The sequence below is a fragment of the Muntiacus reevesi genome, chromosome 18 (assembly GCF_963930625.1).
Source record: "Muntiacus reevesi chromosome 18, mMunRee1.1, whole genome shotgun sequence".
In the NCBI taxonomy this organism is placed as follows: Eukaryota; Metazoa; Chordata; class Mammalia; order Artiodactyla; family Cervidae; genus Muntiacus; species Muntiacus reevesi.
The window spans coordinates 15,832,325-15,852,030 of NC_089266.1; the positions used below are offsets into that span (position 1 = coordinate 15,832,325).

Consider the following 19,706-nt stretch of genomic DNA (forward strand, 5'->3'; position numbering starts at 1 on the left):
GTAAAAAATAAAAAAATTTTTCAGAAAAATGATATGAAATCCTTAAATTGTGAAGCAAAATGCCCAAATTAAACCATTTGAAAACATTTCCCTAGAAGTTTATTAGCTTTTCATGTCAGAGATCATACTTGTAATTAAAACAGTTCCTGCATTTTACTCTATCAAAAATCCACACAGCACAGTGCATGAGCAATGTTTAAAGTACTCTCCTAAAAAAAAAAAAAAAAAAGTACTCTCCTTTCCTTTGAGACACTCTTTTATTAGGTTAGTCTTTCTCAGACAGGAGTTTGAAACTTATTAAGAATTTAAAAATTTTGTTTAAAAATTATGTCTCCATTTCACCAGTGTTGACTTTACCTTTGGGCTTATGTTCACCTTGGCACCAAGTGATACCCTTAAAGGAGAGACTGCTGGTGTGCATGTCTGGTGCTCTTAGCTTGCTAACACAATCACCATCATGTTGATGTATTTGGTTAAACTTCCAAGTTATATTTGTTCTGTTTACTGACAAAATTTTTGTTTTGCAGTACCCATTCTCAATGGAAAGACTTTTTCATAGACCATTAACTTACTTTCTTTAGTCAGTCTTTCTCAAAATCAAACCAGAAGCTATTGGATATCAATAGATACATTTTAATGAGTTTATAAAACTGAAAGTTTAGGAAACACTAAATCTGGACGTTACAATAGTAATTAAAGGATTATTGTTGGTAAGGTGCTGAGTTGTGTCCAGCTCTTTGGGACCCCATGAACTGCAGCATGCCAGGCTTCCCTGTCCTTCACTATCTCCCAGAATTTGCTTAAACTCACGTCCATTGAGTGGGTGATGCCCCATCTCATACTCTGTCGCCCCCTTCTCCTCTTGCCCTTAATAGTAAAAAGATGCTATTACACTAACGGGCAAGATTCACTTTGCAGCCTTAAAACTGTCCACGGACAAGCTCATTCTCCACTCATGACTTGGTCAAGGGTGCCAATTCATCACTGCTCAAATGTGTTTGCATTCTTGTATTATTTTTAATATTCTTCAGATTTTAAGTTCCCCCAAGGGTGAGATACCAGTTTAATGGTTTGTTCAAGAGTGATGTTCCATAAAAGCTTTGTTGTTGTTCAGTCGTGTTCAACTCTTTGCGACCCTATGAACCACAGCATGCCTCCCTGTCCATCACCAACTCCCAGAGTCCACCCAAACCCATGTCCATTGAGTCAGTGATGCCATCCAACCATCTCATCCTCTGTCGTCTCCTTCTCCTCCCTCCTTCAATCTTCCCCGCATCAGGGTCTTTTCAAATGAGTCAGTTCTTCACATCAGGTGACCAAAGTATTGGAGTTTTAGCTTGAACATCAGTCCTTCCAATGAACACCCAGGACTGATCTCCTTTAGGATGGACTGGTTGGATCTCCTTGCAGTCCAAGGGACTCTCAGGAGTCTTCTTCAACACCACAGTCTAACACATGCCAAATTTAATGCCAGTTGGTAACTTCACTATACATTTTCTTAAGATCATTAATTCTGTAGTTCGTGGCAATATTAGCAGAGTGGTTGAAAGACAGTTTCTGGAGCCAGATTGTCTGTCTACCACTAGCTCTCTGACTCTAGGCAAGCTACTTGTTTTCTCTGTGCCTTAGTTTCCTGATATATAAATTAAGCATTAAAATGGAACTTATAGAGTAGTTTGGAAGATTAAATGATATAGTAAACTGCTTAGAATAGTGCCTTGCACATGCCAGGACTATGTAAATGTTGCACACTACTTTTTAATGCTGGATTAACAGCAGGGACTCAAGGATTGAAGTGTTGACACTAGTTCTCTGAAATCTACAAAATCTCTAGTTCAATAAATCCTCCACATTCTTAGAAAAACCCACAACAACCCAATGATTAAAGATTTGAGTATTCTTGTTAGACCTTGGCATTCCCTATGGAGAGTGACACTTGTCATCTATATTGGGCAGCCGTCTTGGTGATCTTCCCCGAGTGATAGTTACTTGGCTTCAGCTGTGCTGAAGGCCTCACTCTTTTTCTTCTTTTCATATATTATACATCATATCTTCAATCATTCCAGCCCTGACACTGGCCTCATATCCAAAGTTTTGCTAAGGTGTATATTGATATCAAAACTCTCACCATAAACTGGTAGGTGGTCCTTTAGTTCCTGGATTTCTTCCTCTGTGAGATCAATTCCCATGTTTTTAAGGCAAATGTCCACTTTATCTGAAGATACCTTTGTCCCTTAGGAAAGAACGGGATGGATATGAGAAATAGTTCTAGTGATGTAAGGAGTGGATTATTTTAGTTCATATTGAGGCATCAATACTTGTAGAGAATAAAGAGCAAAGAACAAATGGCTGAAGTAAACGTGGTCTTGGTGTCTAAGTCAGAAATTCCTAAACTTTGATCTCTGGGATTTGGAAAACTTTTAAGAGAAGAAACTAAGGGGTTGGAGGTATCTGATGTGTGTGTGTGTGTTAGTTGCTTAGTCGTGTCTGACTCTTTGCAACCCCATAGACTGCAGCCCACCAGGCCCCTCAATCCATGGGATTCTCCAGGCAAGAACACTGGAGTGGGTTGCCATTTCCTTCTCCAAAAGGAACTATAGAAAGAAAGAAAGTGAAGTTGCTCAGTCATGTCCGACTCTTTGCGACCCAGTCTAGCCATGGAATTTTCCAGGCAAGAGTACTGGAGTGGGTTGCCATTTCCTTCCAGGAGATATCTGATAAGTCATGACAAAGACTAAAATTAACCTTTATAAACATGTCTGTATAGTAGGATTTGAAACTTGCTAAATTAATGGAGAAATATCCATCCATTCATCCTGTTCATGGATTTACTCTATCATAATCCTATACATTTAATAACACATTTCTAGGTACTATCTCTGGAAAGTCAATATCAATATGACTGAAAGAGGCCCAGTAATCTGAATGCTAAATCTTTCCCTCTTCCCCAGTTACTCTGACATACAACTTTATTTGGGAACCAAAGCTTTGTAGTTTACTGTAGTTAAACAATTTTGGTGAAGGTACAGTACCTAAGGCATATAAAAAATAAATACTGAATTAATAACTGGGACAGCAGGATTAATAATCTGAAATATGTAAAACAGAGTTTTTGAAAATAAGAACAAAGCTCAATGTCCTCAGTTTTAATTGCCTTTTCATACTTCTCACTCACCTTCAAGAGACTGCAATTCTTTCATCAACCTGTTCATATACACCCTTCTTTGTGCTGCAAGAAAGGGAAAAATCCAAAGCTCAGACAGCAATCTAGATATTTTAAAATAGAATAAAACACACATAATTTTAGAAATACAAAGACTTGCATGTTTTATTCTAGACATTCTTATTATTTCACTTAAAAGAATAAAACTCAGGAATGGAAACAGCTCTCAACTTGGTAAAATCATTTTGGTGGGGAGGGCATGAGACAGTCCATAAATAGCGCATATTAGTCATGTAAGTCTGTAGTCTGTAGTCTCAAGTTTCCTTGAAGGTCACCATGACTTTTTTCCCCACTGTGGTATTTTTAATGCTCACCATCTACTGGAAGATTGTTCAGTAGTTCCGTGCCTTTATCTTCTGTGAGATCTATTCCCATATTTTCCAGAAAATTTTCCAGGTTACTAGTATCAACTTTCTCACCTTTAAAAAGTAAAACATGGTAACGGTTGACAATTTGAAGAATGATGATTCTTTATTGTTAAAAAAATCCCTATATTGTCTTTGTCAATGAAGCAAACCTGGCAAGAATGTAAACTACTGCTAAAACATGATCTTAGAGTATTTTGGCTAAACAAAGGTGATCAAAGTTAGGCTGCGAGTCAGTAGATGGAAACATTCATCAGTAAATAGGTAGAGTGAGAGAATATATCGGAGAAGGCAAAGGTAACCCACTCCAGTACTCTTGCCTGGAAAATCCCATGGACAAGGAGCCTGGTAGGCTGCAGTCCATGGGGTTGCTAAGAGTAGGACACAATTGAATGACTTCACTTTCACTTTTCATGTTCATGCATTGGAGAAGGAAATGGCAACCCACTCCAGTATTCTCGCCTGCAGAATCCCATGGACAGAAGGGCCTGGTGGGCTGCTGTCTATGGGGTCGCACAGAGTTGGACACGACTGAAGCGACTTAGCAGCAGCAGTAGCAGATAATATATCAATAAGGAAATAACTGCTATTAAAATAAAATTTTGTGCATGCATTAAAATCCCAGTTTTACAGTCTTTTTGATCATGTGTCGTGGAACTATACCTGGGCTTTTCTTCAGGGCCTTCTTTCTTTTTTCAAAAATTTATTTATTTTTTAATTGAAGGACAATTGCTTTATAGAATTTTGTTGTTTTCTGTCAAACCTGAACATGAATCAGCCATAGGTATACAAATATCCCCTCCCTCTTGAACCTCCCTCCCTTCTCCCTCTCTATCCTACCCCTCTAGGTTGATACATAGCCCCTGTTTGAGTTTCCTGAGACATACAGAAAATTCCTGAGGGCTATCTATTTTACATATGGTAATAAAAGTTTTCACGTCCCTCTCTCCATACATCTCACCCTCTCCTCCCTTCTCCCATGTCCATAAGTCTGTTCTCTCTGTCTGTTTCTCCATTGCTGCCCTGCAAATAAATTCTTCAGTATATCTTTCTAGATTCCGTACATATGCATTAGTATATGATACTTATCTTTCTTTTTCTGACTTACTTCACTCTGTATAATAAGCTCTAGGTTCATCCACCTCATTAGAACTGACTCAAATGTATTCCTTCTTTATGGCTGAGTAATATTCCATTGTGTATATGTACCACAACTTCTTTATCCATTCATCTGTCGATTGACATCTAGGTTGCTTTCTTGTTCTAGCTATTGTAAATAGTGTTGCAAAGAACAATGGGATACATGTGTCTTTTTCAATTTTGGTTTCCTCCGTCTGCTAACTTCATCAAGCTTCTGACAGGCATGAACCACCTTCTGCCTCAAGATTATTATTATTTGTATCACTCTTTTATTTGTATCATTTTCTTTCTCAAAAGGTAAGGATCTCAAAAATGTCTACCCTCTCTATATTCTGTTTTACCATTCTAATTTTTCTTCCATTGCTAGCTTTCTTTTCAACCCTTCCTATAGTGCCCTTTTGGACTCATATGTCATTAAATTTCAATTTCTCTATATTGTCAATCTCTTTGCAGACTCTTACCTTCTTTCTTAAGTTAATTTCACCTTTTCCTAATAGACTTTTCTATTATTATTATTATTATTAATTTTAATTTTTTATTTAGAGAAAACTGCTCATTATTCTATATCCCATTGTCTTAGGGCTTGGCATTCTCCTGGATTCCAGTTGCTGCTTTCCAACTATGCTCAAACCTTTCCTCTTTTGAGATTTATGAAACACTTTCTTTTTATTGTCACTTAATTGATTTCTTGGTCGTATCAGGAGCTTATATCCTGTTACTCACAGTCTTCCTCTGCACTTAAACTCCTGGCATCATTACAGTGAATTCCAGTCTTTATTTGGAGGGCTCATTCAACAACTTATTCTCCAGATCTCTGATCTCCTTATCCTCAGACTTATCTCATAAATTCTATACTAGTTAACTGACATGGACATACCCTTGACTTTGTTATCACCTGGAAGTGCTTTTTAAAATCTTAAATTCTAACATGCACGCTCCTGGCCAGAACTTCCTATTTTCCCACTTAATTTACTTCCTTACTCCTACCACACATGTTATAATCTCTGTAGAGCCCTTCATTCCACCCCTTCACTTTTCTCTAAGTTCATAATTTCCATTATAATTTCCATTTTCAGTTCTTTCCCTATCTGCCCATACTCGACCACTTAACCACTCTCTTGACTACACCTTTCATGTCTTTATGCTTTCATTCTTTTGGCACATCAGCCTTGAGAAATTCCTAACTTGGTCCACCTGAAGAATACCATAATCATGGGAAAAGTTACTTATTTATGATAACTGACCTTGTTTGACTCTTGGCACTTCTCTGCAGTGCTTTCATATATTTCTCTAGTTCCTATTTTCTACCAAAGTAATCTGAAACCAGCAATGTCCATGCATGCTAAGTCGTTTCAGTTGTGTCTGACTCTGCAACCCTATGGAATGTAGCCTGCCAGGCTCCTCTGTCCATGGGATTCTCCAGGCAAGAATACTGGAGTGGGTTGCCATGTCGTCCTCTGGGGGATCTTCCCAACCCAGGGACTGAACCTGCATCTCTATGTCCCCTTCATTGGCAGGTGGGTCCTTTACCTCTAGTGCCACCTGGAAACCCCAAAATCAGCAATACTTTTTTTTGAAGTTCCCTGCCTCCTTAATGTGCTTTTTTTTTTTTTTTCAGTAGATGATTTTGTTTGACACTTTATGGAGAAAATTGAAGCTTTGAGGTAAATTCCTCTGAATTTAACTCCACATTTACACAGATTCTCTTCCCGACTTGAGGTCTGACTGACTCAGAAAAAAGAGGTGGTTTCAGATTCTTACCCACATATTCAACTGCCTATCATTCAATTTCCCATAGATGTCTCACAGGAACCCCAAATTCAATATGACCATAATGAAGACTATAGCTTTGTTCCTAAGTCTGTTTTGCTGAAGTCTTTATTTTGGTAAATGTTGTTATCACCCACCCAACTACCCAACTCAGAAACAAAGGAGTCAGCCTTCACTCCATCCTTCTGCTCTATTTCCATAGCTCATGAGTAGCAAAATCCTATAGATTCTACATCTGTAACATCTCTTACATATGCCCCTTTCTTTTCAAGTCTCATAAATAATGGTTTAGTTTTGACCTTTATTGTCTTTTGCCTGAACAGTTATAATCTGCTTCGTAACTAGTCTCCCTGACTCTATTCTAGCACACAAATCTCCATCCATCATTTATACTGCAGCTTGAGTAATCTTTCTAATTTGAAAATCTAATCACATAGTCCCCTGTTTAAAACCCTGGAATGACTTCCCACTCAGCACATAATAAAATTCATACTCCTTTATTTGGTATCCAAGGTCCTCCATGATTTGTCTCCTATATTAGTTTCCTGATATTGCTATATGTTACAAATTACCAAAATCTTGGTGACCTAAAACAACATGGATTTGTTTCTTGTGCAGTTCTGGGGGTCAGAGGTCTGAGTCAGTCCCACTGGGGTAACATCAAGGTATCTGCAAGGCTGACTCCTTCAGGAGGCTCTAGAGAGAGAATCTGTTCCCTTGCATTTTCCATGTCTAGAGGTCACTTACTTTCCTTGGTTCATGACCCCTCTTCCATCTTTAAAGTCAGCAGTATAGCATCTGGCTTCCATTGCTGCATTGCCTTCTACTTTTTCTGTCATCAAATTTCACTTTGCTTCCTTTTTCTAAGGATATTTGTGATTACATTTAGGGTCAGCTGGATAATCAAGGATATTTTCTCCATCTCCAGATCATCCTTAATCACATTTTCACATATACGGTCTTTTGCCACATAAGGTGACAGCCACAAGTTCTGCCCATCCCACTCTGTCTATCTGGCAAAACTGACTCACCTTTCAAGGATCAGCTCACTGTCGCCCATACTATTAAAGTATTCACCAGTTTCTCCTCCTCAGGTTCAAGTGACCATTCTGCTCTTCCTTTGCTTGGTATAGGTTTTAAACAAAGCACCTATAACATTTTATTGCATTGATTTATAGTTTTTTCCTTGCCTCAACTACACAAGATCCTGGAAGGTTGGTTTTTTTGTATCCATACTTGGAATATAGTAGATGCTTAACAATGAGTTAATAAAAATCTAACCTACCTGTAAAAAAGTTTCCTTCATCCATTACCACACTCACATCTACTTTCCCCTCATCTGTAAGAGAAGACAGAATTTTATTCATAAAGACAATAAAAGAGAGAAATGGAAGACAGATATGTTATACGCTGAAGAAAAACACGAAATTCAGCAAATGTTATGGCTTGCTTTCGAGTTTTATCCTATTTTCATTCCAAATGGAAAGTGTGGAAAGACAAACCTCTTGATTATAAAGAAGATACTTAACTCACACTTCCAACTTCACTTTTATTCTATTAAGATAAACTCTACATGGTGGAGTGGTGGACTGACATTTAAAAAGTCTCCCTCTCTACTTTCAGATCTAGAAAAATTCTTGTTTTTCATTGATGATAAGGTTGACAAGCATCTTAAAAGGGGCAACTGCTCAAGTAGGAAAGATCTGACTTGGAGCATTGAAAATACCTACTTTTGGGGACTTCCTGGCAGCCCAGTGGTTAAGACTCCATGCTTCCACTGCATGGGTTTGATACCTGGTTGGGGAACTAAGATCCTGCAAGCGATGTAATGTGGCCAAAACAAAACAAACCAAAACAACATAGTTTTTTGCTCAATCCACAGGTAACACTTAGCTGTGTTCAGGCATTATCCATACTCAGTATTGAAAAAAAAAGAGCTTTGATCAACCTGACTAAACTTTAATAAGAAGTTTAAAAATCTTTATTCGCATTTTCCTTTTAAATGGGGTATTTAGAGGGAACAGCCCGATGGATGATCAGTGTCTCACAGGAAGCTGTCTGTTCTCATCTATTTCAGTTAGTCCTACAGAAGACTCATGAATAGCCTGAAACAGGTTTCTAATGTTATTTCCCATGGGCTCATTGACCTCAGAATTGGTACTCCAGGAGTTGGCTGATATGTCCACGACCAAAATCACTGTTGTGGCATTCTAGTAATGTTTACAATACCTGGAAAATATGATAATAAAATATATCTACATCCTTTTATACGCAGGTCAAAAATACTGGGAAACTATATATTTCAAGTAATTAAGAAAAAATTATCCTGTGGAAAATTTCCATTTCTCTGGCCAGAGCAAAGGCATAGTTAAGTTGCATTGTATCGACATGAATATATATGGGTCATTATAATTACTAGTAACAAAATCTACTATTAAATGCCTACTCTGTGTTAGGCCCTATTCTAGAAACTTACAACATTTAGGAAAGGTAACTATTACATTCTTCTTTTTTTTAAGAAACTAAGACTCAGAGGGATTAATTTGAACAATCTTGCACAGATAGAGCTGAGATTTAAGTCTGTGTCTTACTCCAAATTTCAAATTCTTTCCATAATGCAAAATAATCAGTAGAGCCAGTGGGATAAAGCCGAGGTTTTTACTGTTTTTCTCAAAGGGGTTTGTTATCTTGCAAACTTTTCCTAGTGGATACTTGTGGGTCTCACTATTAGGGGTTACTCTAAAATATTCTAGGTGTGATGGTTATAAAGGAAAATTATTTTGGAATTATTTCTTCATTTTGAACTTGTTTCTAGTAGTTCAGAATTCATCCTAGCTAAATTTTTCCCTGTCTTTTTCTTGAGACTACTTTCCTCCTTAGTCTATTTGCTTACTTTCAAACTCTCCTTATCAAATATTCCCTCCACTTATTTATTTATTTTGCTTCTTATTTATTTATTCTTTTGTAATAATCTTTACAGTGCTCTGGCACAATGCTAAACTTTGCTAAATCTGTGGACAGCTAACTTCCTAGGGAAAGTCAAGTAAGATAAATTATTAGAGTATTCATTTCCAAACATCTTTATACATATTTCTAGTTCAAAGTCCTATCAGTTCAGTTAGTTCAGTCACTCAGCCGTGTCCGACTCTTTGTGACCCCATAAATGGCAACATGCCAGGCCTCCCTGTCCATCACCAACTACCGGAGTGTATTCAAACTCTTATCCATCGAGTCGATGATGCCATCCATCCATCTCATCTTCTGTCATCCCCTTCTCCTCCTGCCCCCATCCCTCCCAGCATCAGGGTCTTTTCCAATGAGTCAACGCATCACAGGAGGTGACCAAAGTATCGGAGTTTCAGCTTCAGCATCACTCTTTCCAATGAACACCCAGGAGTGATCTCTTTTAGGATGGGCTAGTTGGATCTCCTTGCAGTCCAAGGGACTCTCAAGAGTCTTCTCCAACACCACAGTTCAAAAGCATCAATTTTTCGGTGCTCAGCTTTCTTCACAGTCCATCTCTCACATCCATACATGACCACTGGAAAAACCATAGCCTTGACTAGATGGACCTTTGTTGGCAAAGTAATGTCTCTGCTTTTTAATATGCTATCTAGGTTGGTCATAACTTTCCATCCAAGGAGTAAACGTCTTTTAATTTCAGGGCTGCAATCACCATCTGCAGTGATTTTGGAGCCCCCCAAAATAAAGTCTGACACTGTTTCCACTATTTCCCCATCTATTTGCCATGAAGTGATGGGACCAGATGCCATGATCTTAGTTTTCTGAATGTTGAGCTTTAAGCCAACTTTTTCACTCTCCTCTTTCACTTTCATCAAGAGGCTTTTAAGTTTCTCTTCACTTTCTGCCATAAGGGTGGTGTCATCTGCATATCTGAGGTTATATGCAGCAATCTTGATTCCAGCTTGTGCTTCTTCCAGCCCAGCGTTTCTCATGAGGTACTCTGCATATAAGTTAAATAAGCAGGGTGACAATATACAGCCTTGACATATTCCTTTTCCTATTTGGAACCAGTCTGTTGTTTCATGTCCAGTTCTAACTGTTGCTTCCTGACCTGCATATAGGTTTCTCAAGAGGCAGGTCAGGTGGTCTGGTATTCCCATCTCTTTCAGAATTTTCCACAGTTTATTGTGATCCACACAGTCAAAGGCTTTGGCATAGTCAATAAAGCAGAAATAGATGTTTTTCTGGAACTCTCTTGCTTTATTGATGATCCAGAGGATGTTGGCAATTTGATCTCTGGTTCCTCTGCCTTTCCTAAAACCAGCTTAAACATCTGGAAGTTCATGGTTCACATATTGCTGAAGCTTGGCTTGGAGAATTTTGAGCCTTACTTTACTAGCGTGTGAGATGAGTGCAATTGTGCAGTAGTTTAAACATTCTTTGGGATTGCCTTTCTTTGGGATTGGAATGAAAACCTTCCTTTTCCAGTCCTGTGGCCACTGCTGAGTTTTCCAAATTTGCTGACATATTGAGTGCAGCACTTTCACCGCATCATCTTTCAGGATTTGAAATAGCTCTACTGGAATTCCATCACCTACACTAGCTTTGTTCATAGTGATGCTTTCTAAGGCCCACTTGACATCACATTCCAGGATGTCTGGTTCTAGGTGAGTGATCACACCATTGTGATTATCTGGGTCGTAAAGATCTTTTTTGTACAGTTCTTCTGTGTATTCTTGCCACATCTTCTGAATATCTCCTGCTTCTGTTAGGTCCATACCATTTCTGTCCTTTATTCAACCCATCTTTGCATGAAATGTTCCCTTGGTATCTTTAATTTTCTTGAAGAGATCTCTAGTCTTTCCCATTCTGTTGTTTTCTTCTATATCTTTGCATTGATACCTGAGGAAGGCTTTCTTGTATCTCCTTGCTATTCTTTGGAATTTTGCATTCAAATGGGAATATCTTTCTTTTTCTCCTTTGCTTTTTACTTCTCTTCTTTTCACAGCTATTTGTAAGGCCTCCTCAGACAATCATTTTGCCTTTTTGCATTCCTTTTCCATGGGGATGGTCTTGATCCCTGTCTCCTGTACAATGTCATGAACCTCTGTCCATAGTTCATCATGCACTCTGTCTATCAGATCTAGTCCCTTAAATCTATTTCTCACTTCCACTGTATAGTCATAAGGGATTTGATTTAGGTCATACCTCAATGGTCTAGTGGTTTTCCCTACTTTCTTCAATTTCAGTCTGAATTTAGCAATAACGAGATCATGATCTGAGCCACAGTCAGCTCCCAGTCTTGTTTTTGCTGACTGTATAGAGTTTCTCCATCTTTGGCTGCAAAGAATATAATCAATCTGATATCAGTGTTGACCATCTAGTGATGTCCATGTGTATTCTTCTCTTGTGCTGTTGGAAGAGGGTGTTTGGTATGACCAGTATGTTTTCTTGGCAAAACTCTATTAGCCTTTGCTCTGCTTCATTCCGTATTCCAAGGCCAAATTTGCCTGTTATTCCAGGTGTTTCTTGACTTCCTACTTTTGCATTCCAGTCCCCTATAATGAAAAGGACATCTTTTATGGGCGTTAGTTCTAAAAGGTTTTGCAGGTCTTCACAGAACCATTCAACTTTAGCCTCTTCAGCGTTACTTGAATTACCATGATATTGAATGGTTTGCCTTGGAAACGAAGAGAGATCATTCCGTCATTTTTGAAATTCATCCAAGTACTGCATTTTGGACTCTTTTGTTGACCATGATGGCTACTCCATTTCTTCTAAGAGATTCCTGCCCACAGTAGTAGATATAATGGTCATCTGATTTAAATTCACCCATTCCTGTCCACTTTAGTTCACTGATTCCTAGAATGTCGACATTCAGTCTTGCCATCTCCTGTTTGACCACTTCCAATTTGCCTTGATTCATGGACCTAACATTCCAGGTTCCTATGCAATATTGCTCTTTATAGCATTGGACCTTGCTTCTGTCACCAGTCACATGCACAACTGGGTATTGTTTTTGCTTTGGCTCTACCCTTCATTTTTTCTGGAGTTATTTCTCTACTGATCTCCAGTAGCATATTAGGCACCTGCTAATATGAGGGGAGTTCCTCTTTCAGTATCTATCATTTTGCCCTTTCATACTGTTTATGGGGTTCTCAAGGCAAGAATACTAAAGTGGTTTGCCATTCCCTTCACCAATGGACCACATTCTATCAGACCTCTCCACCATTTCCCATCTGTCTTGGGTGGCCCCACACAGCATGGCTTAGTTTCATTCAGTTAGACAAGGCTGTGTTCCATGTGATCAGATTGGCTAGTTTTCTGTGATTATGGTTCAAAGTGATTATGGATCAAAGTCCTATACATATCTCAAATTCAAAATGTGTAAAACTGAAACTATTCTTTTGACATTATAACCTGAATCTTTCCTCAATTCTCAAATTGGGTATGATACAATTTATGATTTAGTCACAAGGAGATGTCTGCTTCCTAAAAAAAAAAATGTGTTTTTTTTAATCTTTTTTTTTTTTTCATTTATTTTTATTAGTTGGAGGCTAATTACTTTACAATATTGTAGTGGGTTTTGTCATACATTGACATGAATCAGCCATGGATTTTTTTTAAAGCTAAAGTTTATTATTAGTTTTGGCCACAAGGTATGTGGGGTGGGATCTTTATTCCTGGCCAGGGATAGAACCCATGGTCCCTGCATTAGAAGTGCAGAGTCTTGACCATTGAACCTCTGGGGAAGACTCCAAAATTTTTCTTTTTTTTTCATAACTCACATGTAGTCAGTCACTTAAGCCCTATTCATTTTAATTCTAAAATGTTTCCCAAATCAGTCCATGATGACTAATCCATCACTAAGTTCACTTCACTCGTCCAGGCCCTTATCATCTCTTGTTGGAACACAGCAATATGTTTTAAATTTGAGTCTTGCTTTCCAATAGCGCCCTCTATGTTTCCATCAGCACCAACTTCCAAAATTGAAATATTCTAGATATACTACTGCCTATAGGATGAAGGCTAAAATTGAAGGGAGAAACAGACAAGTAAAGTATAATACTTGCAGAGTTTAATATCAAATTTTTGATAATGGCTACAATACCTAAATAGAAAAACAGTAGAATAAAGAAGACAAACAATATGATCAACCATAAAACATCCTCCAGGATACACCATTATCCTAGGTCATAAAAAAGTCATTCAGTTCTGAGATCACAGGAAGTATGTTCTCTGACTACAGTGAAATTAATTCAAAATCAATAGTAGAGGGAAATTTAAGAAATACACAAATATTTGGAAAACACATTTTATTAAATATTTATAATATTTATAAAATATTAAAAACACATTTTAATATAACCCATGGATCAAAAGAAAAATCACAATGGGAACTTAGAAAGTATTTCTAGCTGAATGAAAATGAAACCATATCAACATTTTTTGACTAAAGTTGAAAACAATTATGTTAGAAAAAAAGAAAAATCTGAAATTAATAATCTAAATTTTCATTTTAAGGATCTAGAAAACAAAGAGCAAACTAAATCCAATGCAAACTGAAAGAAGGAAATAATAGAGATTAGAAGTGAAATCAATAAAATGGAAAGCAGAAAATCAGTAGGGAAAATTGATGTTGGCTCTTTGGAAAGATCAACAAAATTGTCAAACTCTTAGCTAGACTAACCAAATAAAAAGAGATAAGACAGATCAAAATCAGGAGACCAACACTAACTTTACAGAAACTAACAGGATTATAAAGAAATACTATGAATAACTTCACGTCAACCAATTAGACAATTTAGATGAAACGGGCAAATTCCTAGAAAAGGCACAAATTACCAAAACAACTCAACAGAAAGAAGGCTCAAACTCTAATGCCTGATTTGAGGTTCTAGTCTTGGCAGCCTTCCTTTTCAGCTTGTTTTCTGCATCTTTATGACATGAAGTTTATATCTTGCTGCTGCTACTGCTAAGTCGCTTCAGTCGTGTCTGACTCTGTGCGACCCCATATCCTAGCCATAGAAAAATTCTTGCTAGTTCCCTAATCATGTGATTTTGCATGATTTTATGCTTTTTTATGCACTGTTTTCCTCATCTAGGATTTTTTTTTTTAAGGAAGAATTTCTACACATCTGATAAAGTTTTCTCTGATCCTTTTCTTGGGAAACTTTTCCCTCCTTTAGAATCTTAGTGAAAACATTTTTATTATTGTAACACAACCACATAGCCATTATGAAGACTTATTAACATGCAAGCCTTTTTACTAGACTGTGAACTTTTAGAGGATGCTGTCACTTTTATATCTCTAATAGCTTATGTATATCATCCTTCATTTTTATATTTTTAATAGCCTATGTATATTAGGCACTCAATAAGGTCCACTGCACAAATTGATGTATTCTTGAGGACTGGGCCCTTATCTCTTGTTTTTTAGTATATCTGCACAACTTTAAATATACTCTCAGCAATTCTCATATATGAATCAAAAATTTCACCAGGAGCAGCTCACCATCCAGGGGCAAGTTGTTTAGCAGGTCTTTATGTTCTTCTTCTTCAATCTTAAAGCCCATATTTTCCAGGAAGGAGTCCAGCTTATCAACATTAAGATCCACTCCTTAGGTAAAAATAAAATGGGAATGAGAAAGACAAACAATAATGACAAAGTGAAAAGTGCTAGACATATCCATGCATTAATTAGAGAGTGAAAAATCAAAGGAACAATAAAGTTATTTAAGAATCAAGAACAGAACTTATTCCTTATTTTTGTCCAGAGGATTTGATTATAGTTTTTATGCAACATTTATAAGGAAGGAACTAAAAAATTAGGCAAGTCTGGTGAATTCTGGTAAGAAACTGCCTTTAAAGTTATATTCAGAAAATAGAACTTGAAATGCAATGATAGAAACAAAAATAATTTCTTCAAAGCTAGTTATGTTCAAAGCAGTAAACAATGAGACAAAAACACTTAATAAATGAACATGTTAGACTGACAAATTTGTCACCACCAAAAAATAAATGTGATTTTTCAAAAAAGGAAGTGCAAAACGTGAGGAGTCTCAATTTTATCTGCATTTTCGCTCACCTTTGAGAGACTTTATGCCATCCAGCAGCTTATGTTTGTACAGCTTTCCGGCAGCTGGAACATAAGGAACAATACAGTAATTGATGAAATCAGCTGAAATTATTCAAAATCCTGGCAATTTAAAAAAGAACATTCTTATAATTTTACCCATTTTTTCTATTTATATGCCAACTGAGAGACAAATGGGGAAAAACTCTTAAGATAGTAAATTGACTCACCTGTTTTTTTTGACAAATGAAAAAATTATTAGTGGTACCTTGCCACACCTTTCTCATCACTCACTCTCTTTTTTCATTTAATTTTCCCTTTTCTACTCCTCTGCTTAAGCTCAAGCATATTAATGTTCCCAAGGATAGCATCAGATATTGTGAGACTCATGAGTGAATGAATTGTAGCTGATTACTGAGCTAAAACAACTGATGATGACAGGTTGTCTTTGAATGGTAGTATTGAACATTTCTCCATATTTTCATGTGACATCAAATGGATATTGTTTTAGATATTTTCATTGACAAGCCAATGAGAATAAACTCTTCTGCAAAGAAATCCCTTAGTGAAATGTCATCTGTTATCATCACAGGCTTCATATTTTACAGAAATTCAAAGATTGATTTCTATTTTAGATGGGGAACTAGCATGAATATTTGACTCCCTCTCCAGAAATCAGCCCTGGAAAAAACTGAAATAAGAGTGAAAACTTATGAAAAGCCACAGCAAAATCTCTTGGAAAATGGAAAACTGTACTGGTGTGTGTATGTGGTTTTACAGCCTACACTGGAAGGCCTACTAGAGGTGACAGTTAAAGGACCAATAGGAGAAATATTAAAAATGTCTGTCCTTGTCTTTATTATGATTCTTAAGTTATCATTGTCTACCCCTTTCACCACAGAAAGCAGCAGGAAAAGCCTAGACTGCAGGTGAGGGATCTAGACGGTACTATCAGGGCAGTACATAGACTTATAGACTTGAGGAGAGAAGATCTAAAGTAAACAGATGAGGATGGACAATCTGCCTTTAGATATTTAATCATCCTCTTCTCTTCTCAACCTTTGAGGGCTGATGAATTGCAATCTAGATAGACTTTCTTCCAATTTTGTTTCTTTCTGAGTTTAAAGGTGAAACTCTGATCAGAGGTTGAAGCTGTCAACTTGGGAAATGATCAACAATGTCTGGGTCTCTCTGCCCTGGGGTTCATCCATTCCCTTCTCTTTAAACCCAACAGAGGCTGATACAGACTGGAGCCTAACCTTAGACCCTTACCAAAGGTGCATTTCCAAACATGTAATGATACTCCAAGAGAGAAAGAACTTATAGGACCAAAGTAAGTAGCCATCTGAGATGTACAACTACTTCAAAAGAAAACAAATTGGATAACATATACCATTTGAATCAGAATTATTGGAATAAAAGGACCAGGAATTTAAAGTTAAGTGTGGCAAATATATTTAAGGAAAGAAGATATTAGATAATATAATAAGAAAGTATAAAATGAATCAATGGAAATACTAGTTATAAAAGATTAGGTATAAAACATTTAAATACAGAAATATAGTAGGTGAGATAGAGTACAATGAAAAGAGCTGAAAAATTAATTAGTGGGCTGTCCAACCAGATTGAGGAACCCTCAGAAGATAACAAGAAAGGATAAAAAGGTAGAAAATGGAAAGTTACAAGATAAGAGTATAGAAGTAAGAGTGCTAATCTTTGGGTAATGGGCATTCCAAAAGAAGAGAGAATAAAAATAGCAAAGGGAAATTATTTAAAGAAGTAATGAATTAAAATTTCCAGGATCAGAGAGAGATTAAAGACCTTACATTAGAAGGGCCCATACAGGTTAAAATAGAGGAGATAAAGAAAGTCCCAACCTGAACACATAATCAGTTCAGTCACTCAGTCATGTTCAACTCTTTGCAACTCCATGAACCGCAGCACGCCAGGCCTCCCTGTCCATTACCAACTCCCAGAGTCCACCCAAACCCATGTCCATCGAGTTGGTGATGCCATCCAACCATCTCGTCCTCTGTCATCCCCTTCTCCTCCTGCCCTCAATCTTTCCCAGCATCAGGGTCTTTTCAAATGAGTCAGCTCTTCGCATCAGGTGGCCAAAGTATTGGAGTTTCAGCTTCAACATCAGTCCTTTCTTTTCTTTTTTTCTTATTTATTTACTTATTTATTTTTTATTTTTTTATTAGTTGGAGGCTAATTACTTCACAACATTTCAGTGGGTTTTGTCATACATTTGAACACCCAGGACTGATCTCCTTTAGGATGGACTGGTTGGATGTCCTTGCAGTCCAAGGACTCTCAAGGGTCTTCTCCAACACCACAGTTCAAAAGCATCAATTCTTCAGTGCTCAGCTTTCTTTGTAGTCCAACTCTCACATTCATACATGACTACTGGAAAAACCACAGCCTTGACTAGATGGACCTTTGTTGGCAAAGTAATGTCTCTGCTTTTTAATATGATGTCTAGGTTGGTCCAGGAGCTGACTGTGGCTCAGATCATGAACTCCTTATTGCCAAATTCAGACTGAAACTGAAGAAAGTGGAGAAAACCACTAGACCATTCAGGTATGACCTAAATCAAATCCCTTATGATTATACAGTGGAAGTGAGAAATAGATTTAAGGGACTAGATCGGATAGACAGAGTGCCTGATGAACCATGGACGGAGGTTCGTGACATTGTACAGGAGACAGGAATCAAGACCATCCCCAGGAAAAAGAAATGCAAAAAAGCAAAACGGCTGTCTGAGGAGGCCTTACAAATAGCTGTGAAAAGAAGGGAAGCGAAAAGCAAAGGGGAAAAGGAAAGATATTCCCATTTGAATGCAGAGTTCCAAAGAATAGCAAGGAGATATAAGAAAGCCTTCCTCAGCTATCAATGCAAAGAAATAGAGGAAAACAATAGAATGGGAAAGACTAGAGATCTCTTCAAGAAAATTAGAGATATACCAAGCGAACATTTTATGCAAAGATGGGCTCAATAAAGGATAGAAATGGTATGGACCTAACAGAAGCAGAAGATATTCAGAAGAGGTGGCAAGAATACACAGAAGAACTGTACAAAAAAGATCTTTACGACCCAGATAATCACAATGGTGTGATCACTCACCTAGAGCCAGACATCCTGGAATGTGATGTCAAGTGGGCCTTAGAAAGCATCACTATGAACAAAGCTAGTGTAGGTGATGGAATTCCAGTAGAGCTATTTCAAATCCTGAAAGATGATGCAGTGAAAGTGCTGCATTCAACATGTCAGCAAATCTGGAAAACTCAGCAGTGGCCACAGGACTGGAAAAGGTAGGTTTTCATTCCAATCCCAAAGAAAGGCAATCCCAAAGAATGTTTAAACTACTGCACAATTGCACTCATCTGTCACACTAGGAAAGTAATGCTCAAAATTCTCCAAGCCAAGCTTCAGCAATACGTGAACTGTGAACTTCCAGATGTTTAAGCTGGTTTTAGGAAAGGCAGAGGAACCAGAGATCAAATTGCCAACATCCTCTGGATCATCAATAAAGCAAGAGAGTTCCAGAAAAACATCTATTTCTGCTTTATTGACTATGCCAAAGCCTTTGACTGTGTGGATTACAAGAATTTGTGGAAAATTCTGAAGGAAATGGGAATACCAGATCACCTGATCTACCTCTTGAGAAATCTGTATGCAGGTCAGGAAGCAACAGTTAGAACTGGATATGGAACAACAGACTGATTCCAAATAGGAAAAGGAATATGTCAAGGCTGTATATTGTCACCCTGCTTATTTAACTTATATGCAGAGTACATCATGAGAAACGCTGGGCTGGAGGAAGCACAAGCTGGAATCAAGATTGCCGGGAGAACACATAATAATGACTTTAAACATTTTGAATAAAAAGGTAAAATTCTAAAATTCTTCAAAGAGAAAGGTAATTCATCTGTAAAGGAAGAAAGATCAGATTTCTCAACAGTAATTCTGGATGCTGAGAGGCAGCGGAGCAGTTGTTATTGAAACATTAAAAGAACTTTGACCTCACACCCAAGATGTTACCTAAGTGTAAAGGCACAATAAGAAACATTCTCAGGTATTCAATGTGTAGTATTAATCACACAGAGACTCATATTGAAAATAGTTTTTAAAGTAAGCTCTCAACAAGTAAAGCATATGTAGGACA

At 37.4% G+C, this 19,706-nt stretch overlaps 1 protein-coding gene across 1 annotated transcript in view; it reads right to left on the minus strand.

Annotated features, from left to right (window-relative positions):
- The window catches only part of LOC136150107 (nuclease SbcCD subunit C-like), a 140,989-nt gene that overhangs the window by 42,866 nt on the left and 78,417 nt on the right, over window positions 1-19,706 (minus strand). The window contains exons 30-35 of the mRNA XM_065910879.1: window positions 15,551-15,604; window positions 14,978-15,082; window positions 7,784-7,837; window positions 3,538-3,642; window positions 3,176-3,229; window positions 2,129-2,233 (exon numbers count right to left, since the gene is read on the minus strand). Coding sequence (XP_065766951.1) covers window positions 2,129-2,233; window positions 3,176-3,229; window positions 3,538-3,642; window positions 7,784-7,837; window positions 14,978-15,082; window positions 15,551-15,604 — 477 coding nt within the window. The remainder of the gene's footprint in view (window positions 1-2,128; window positions 2,234-3,175; window positions 3,230-3,537; window positions 3,643-7,783; window positions 7,838-14,977; window positions 15,083-15,550; window positions 15,605-19,706) is intronic.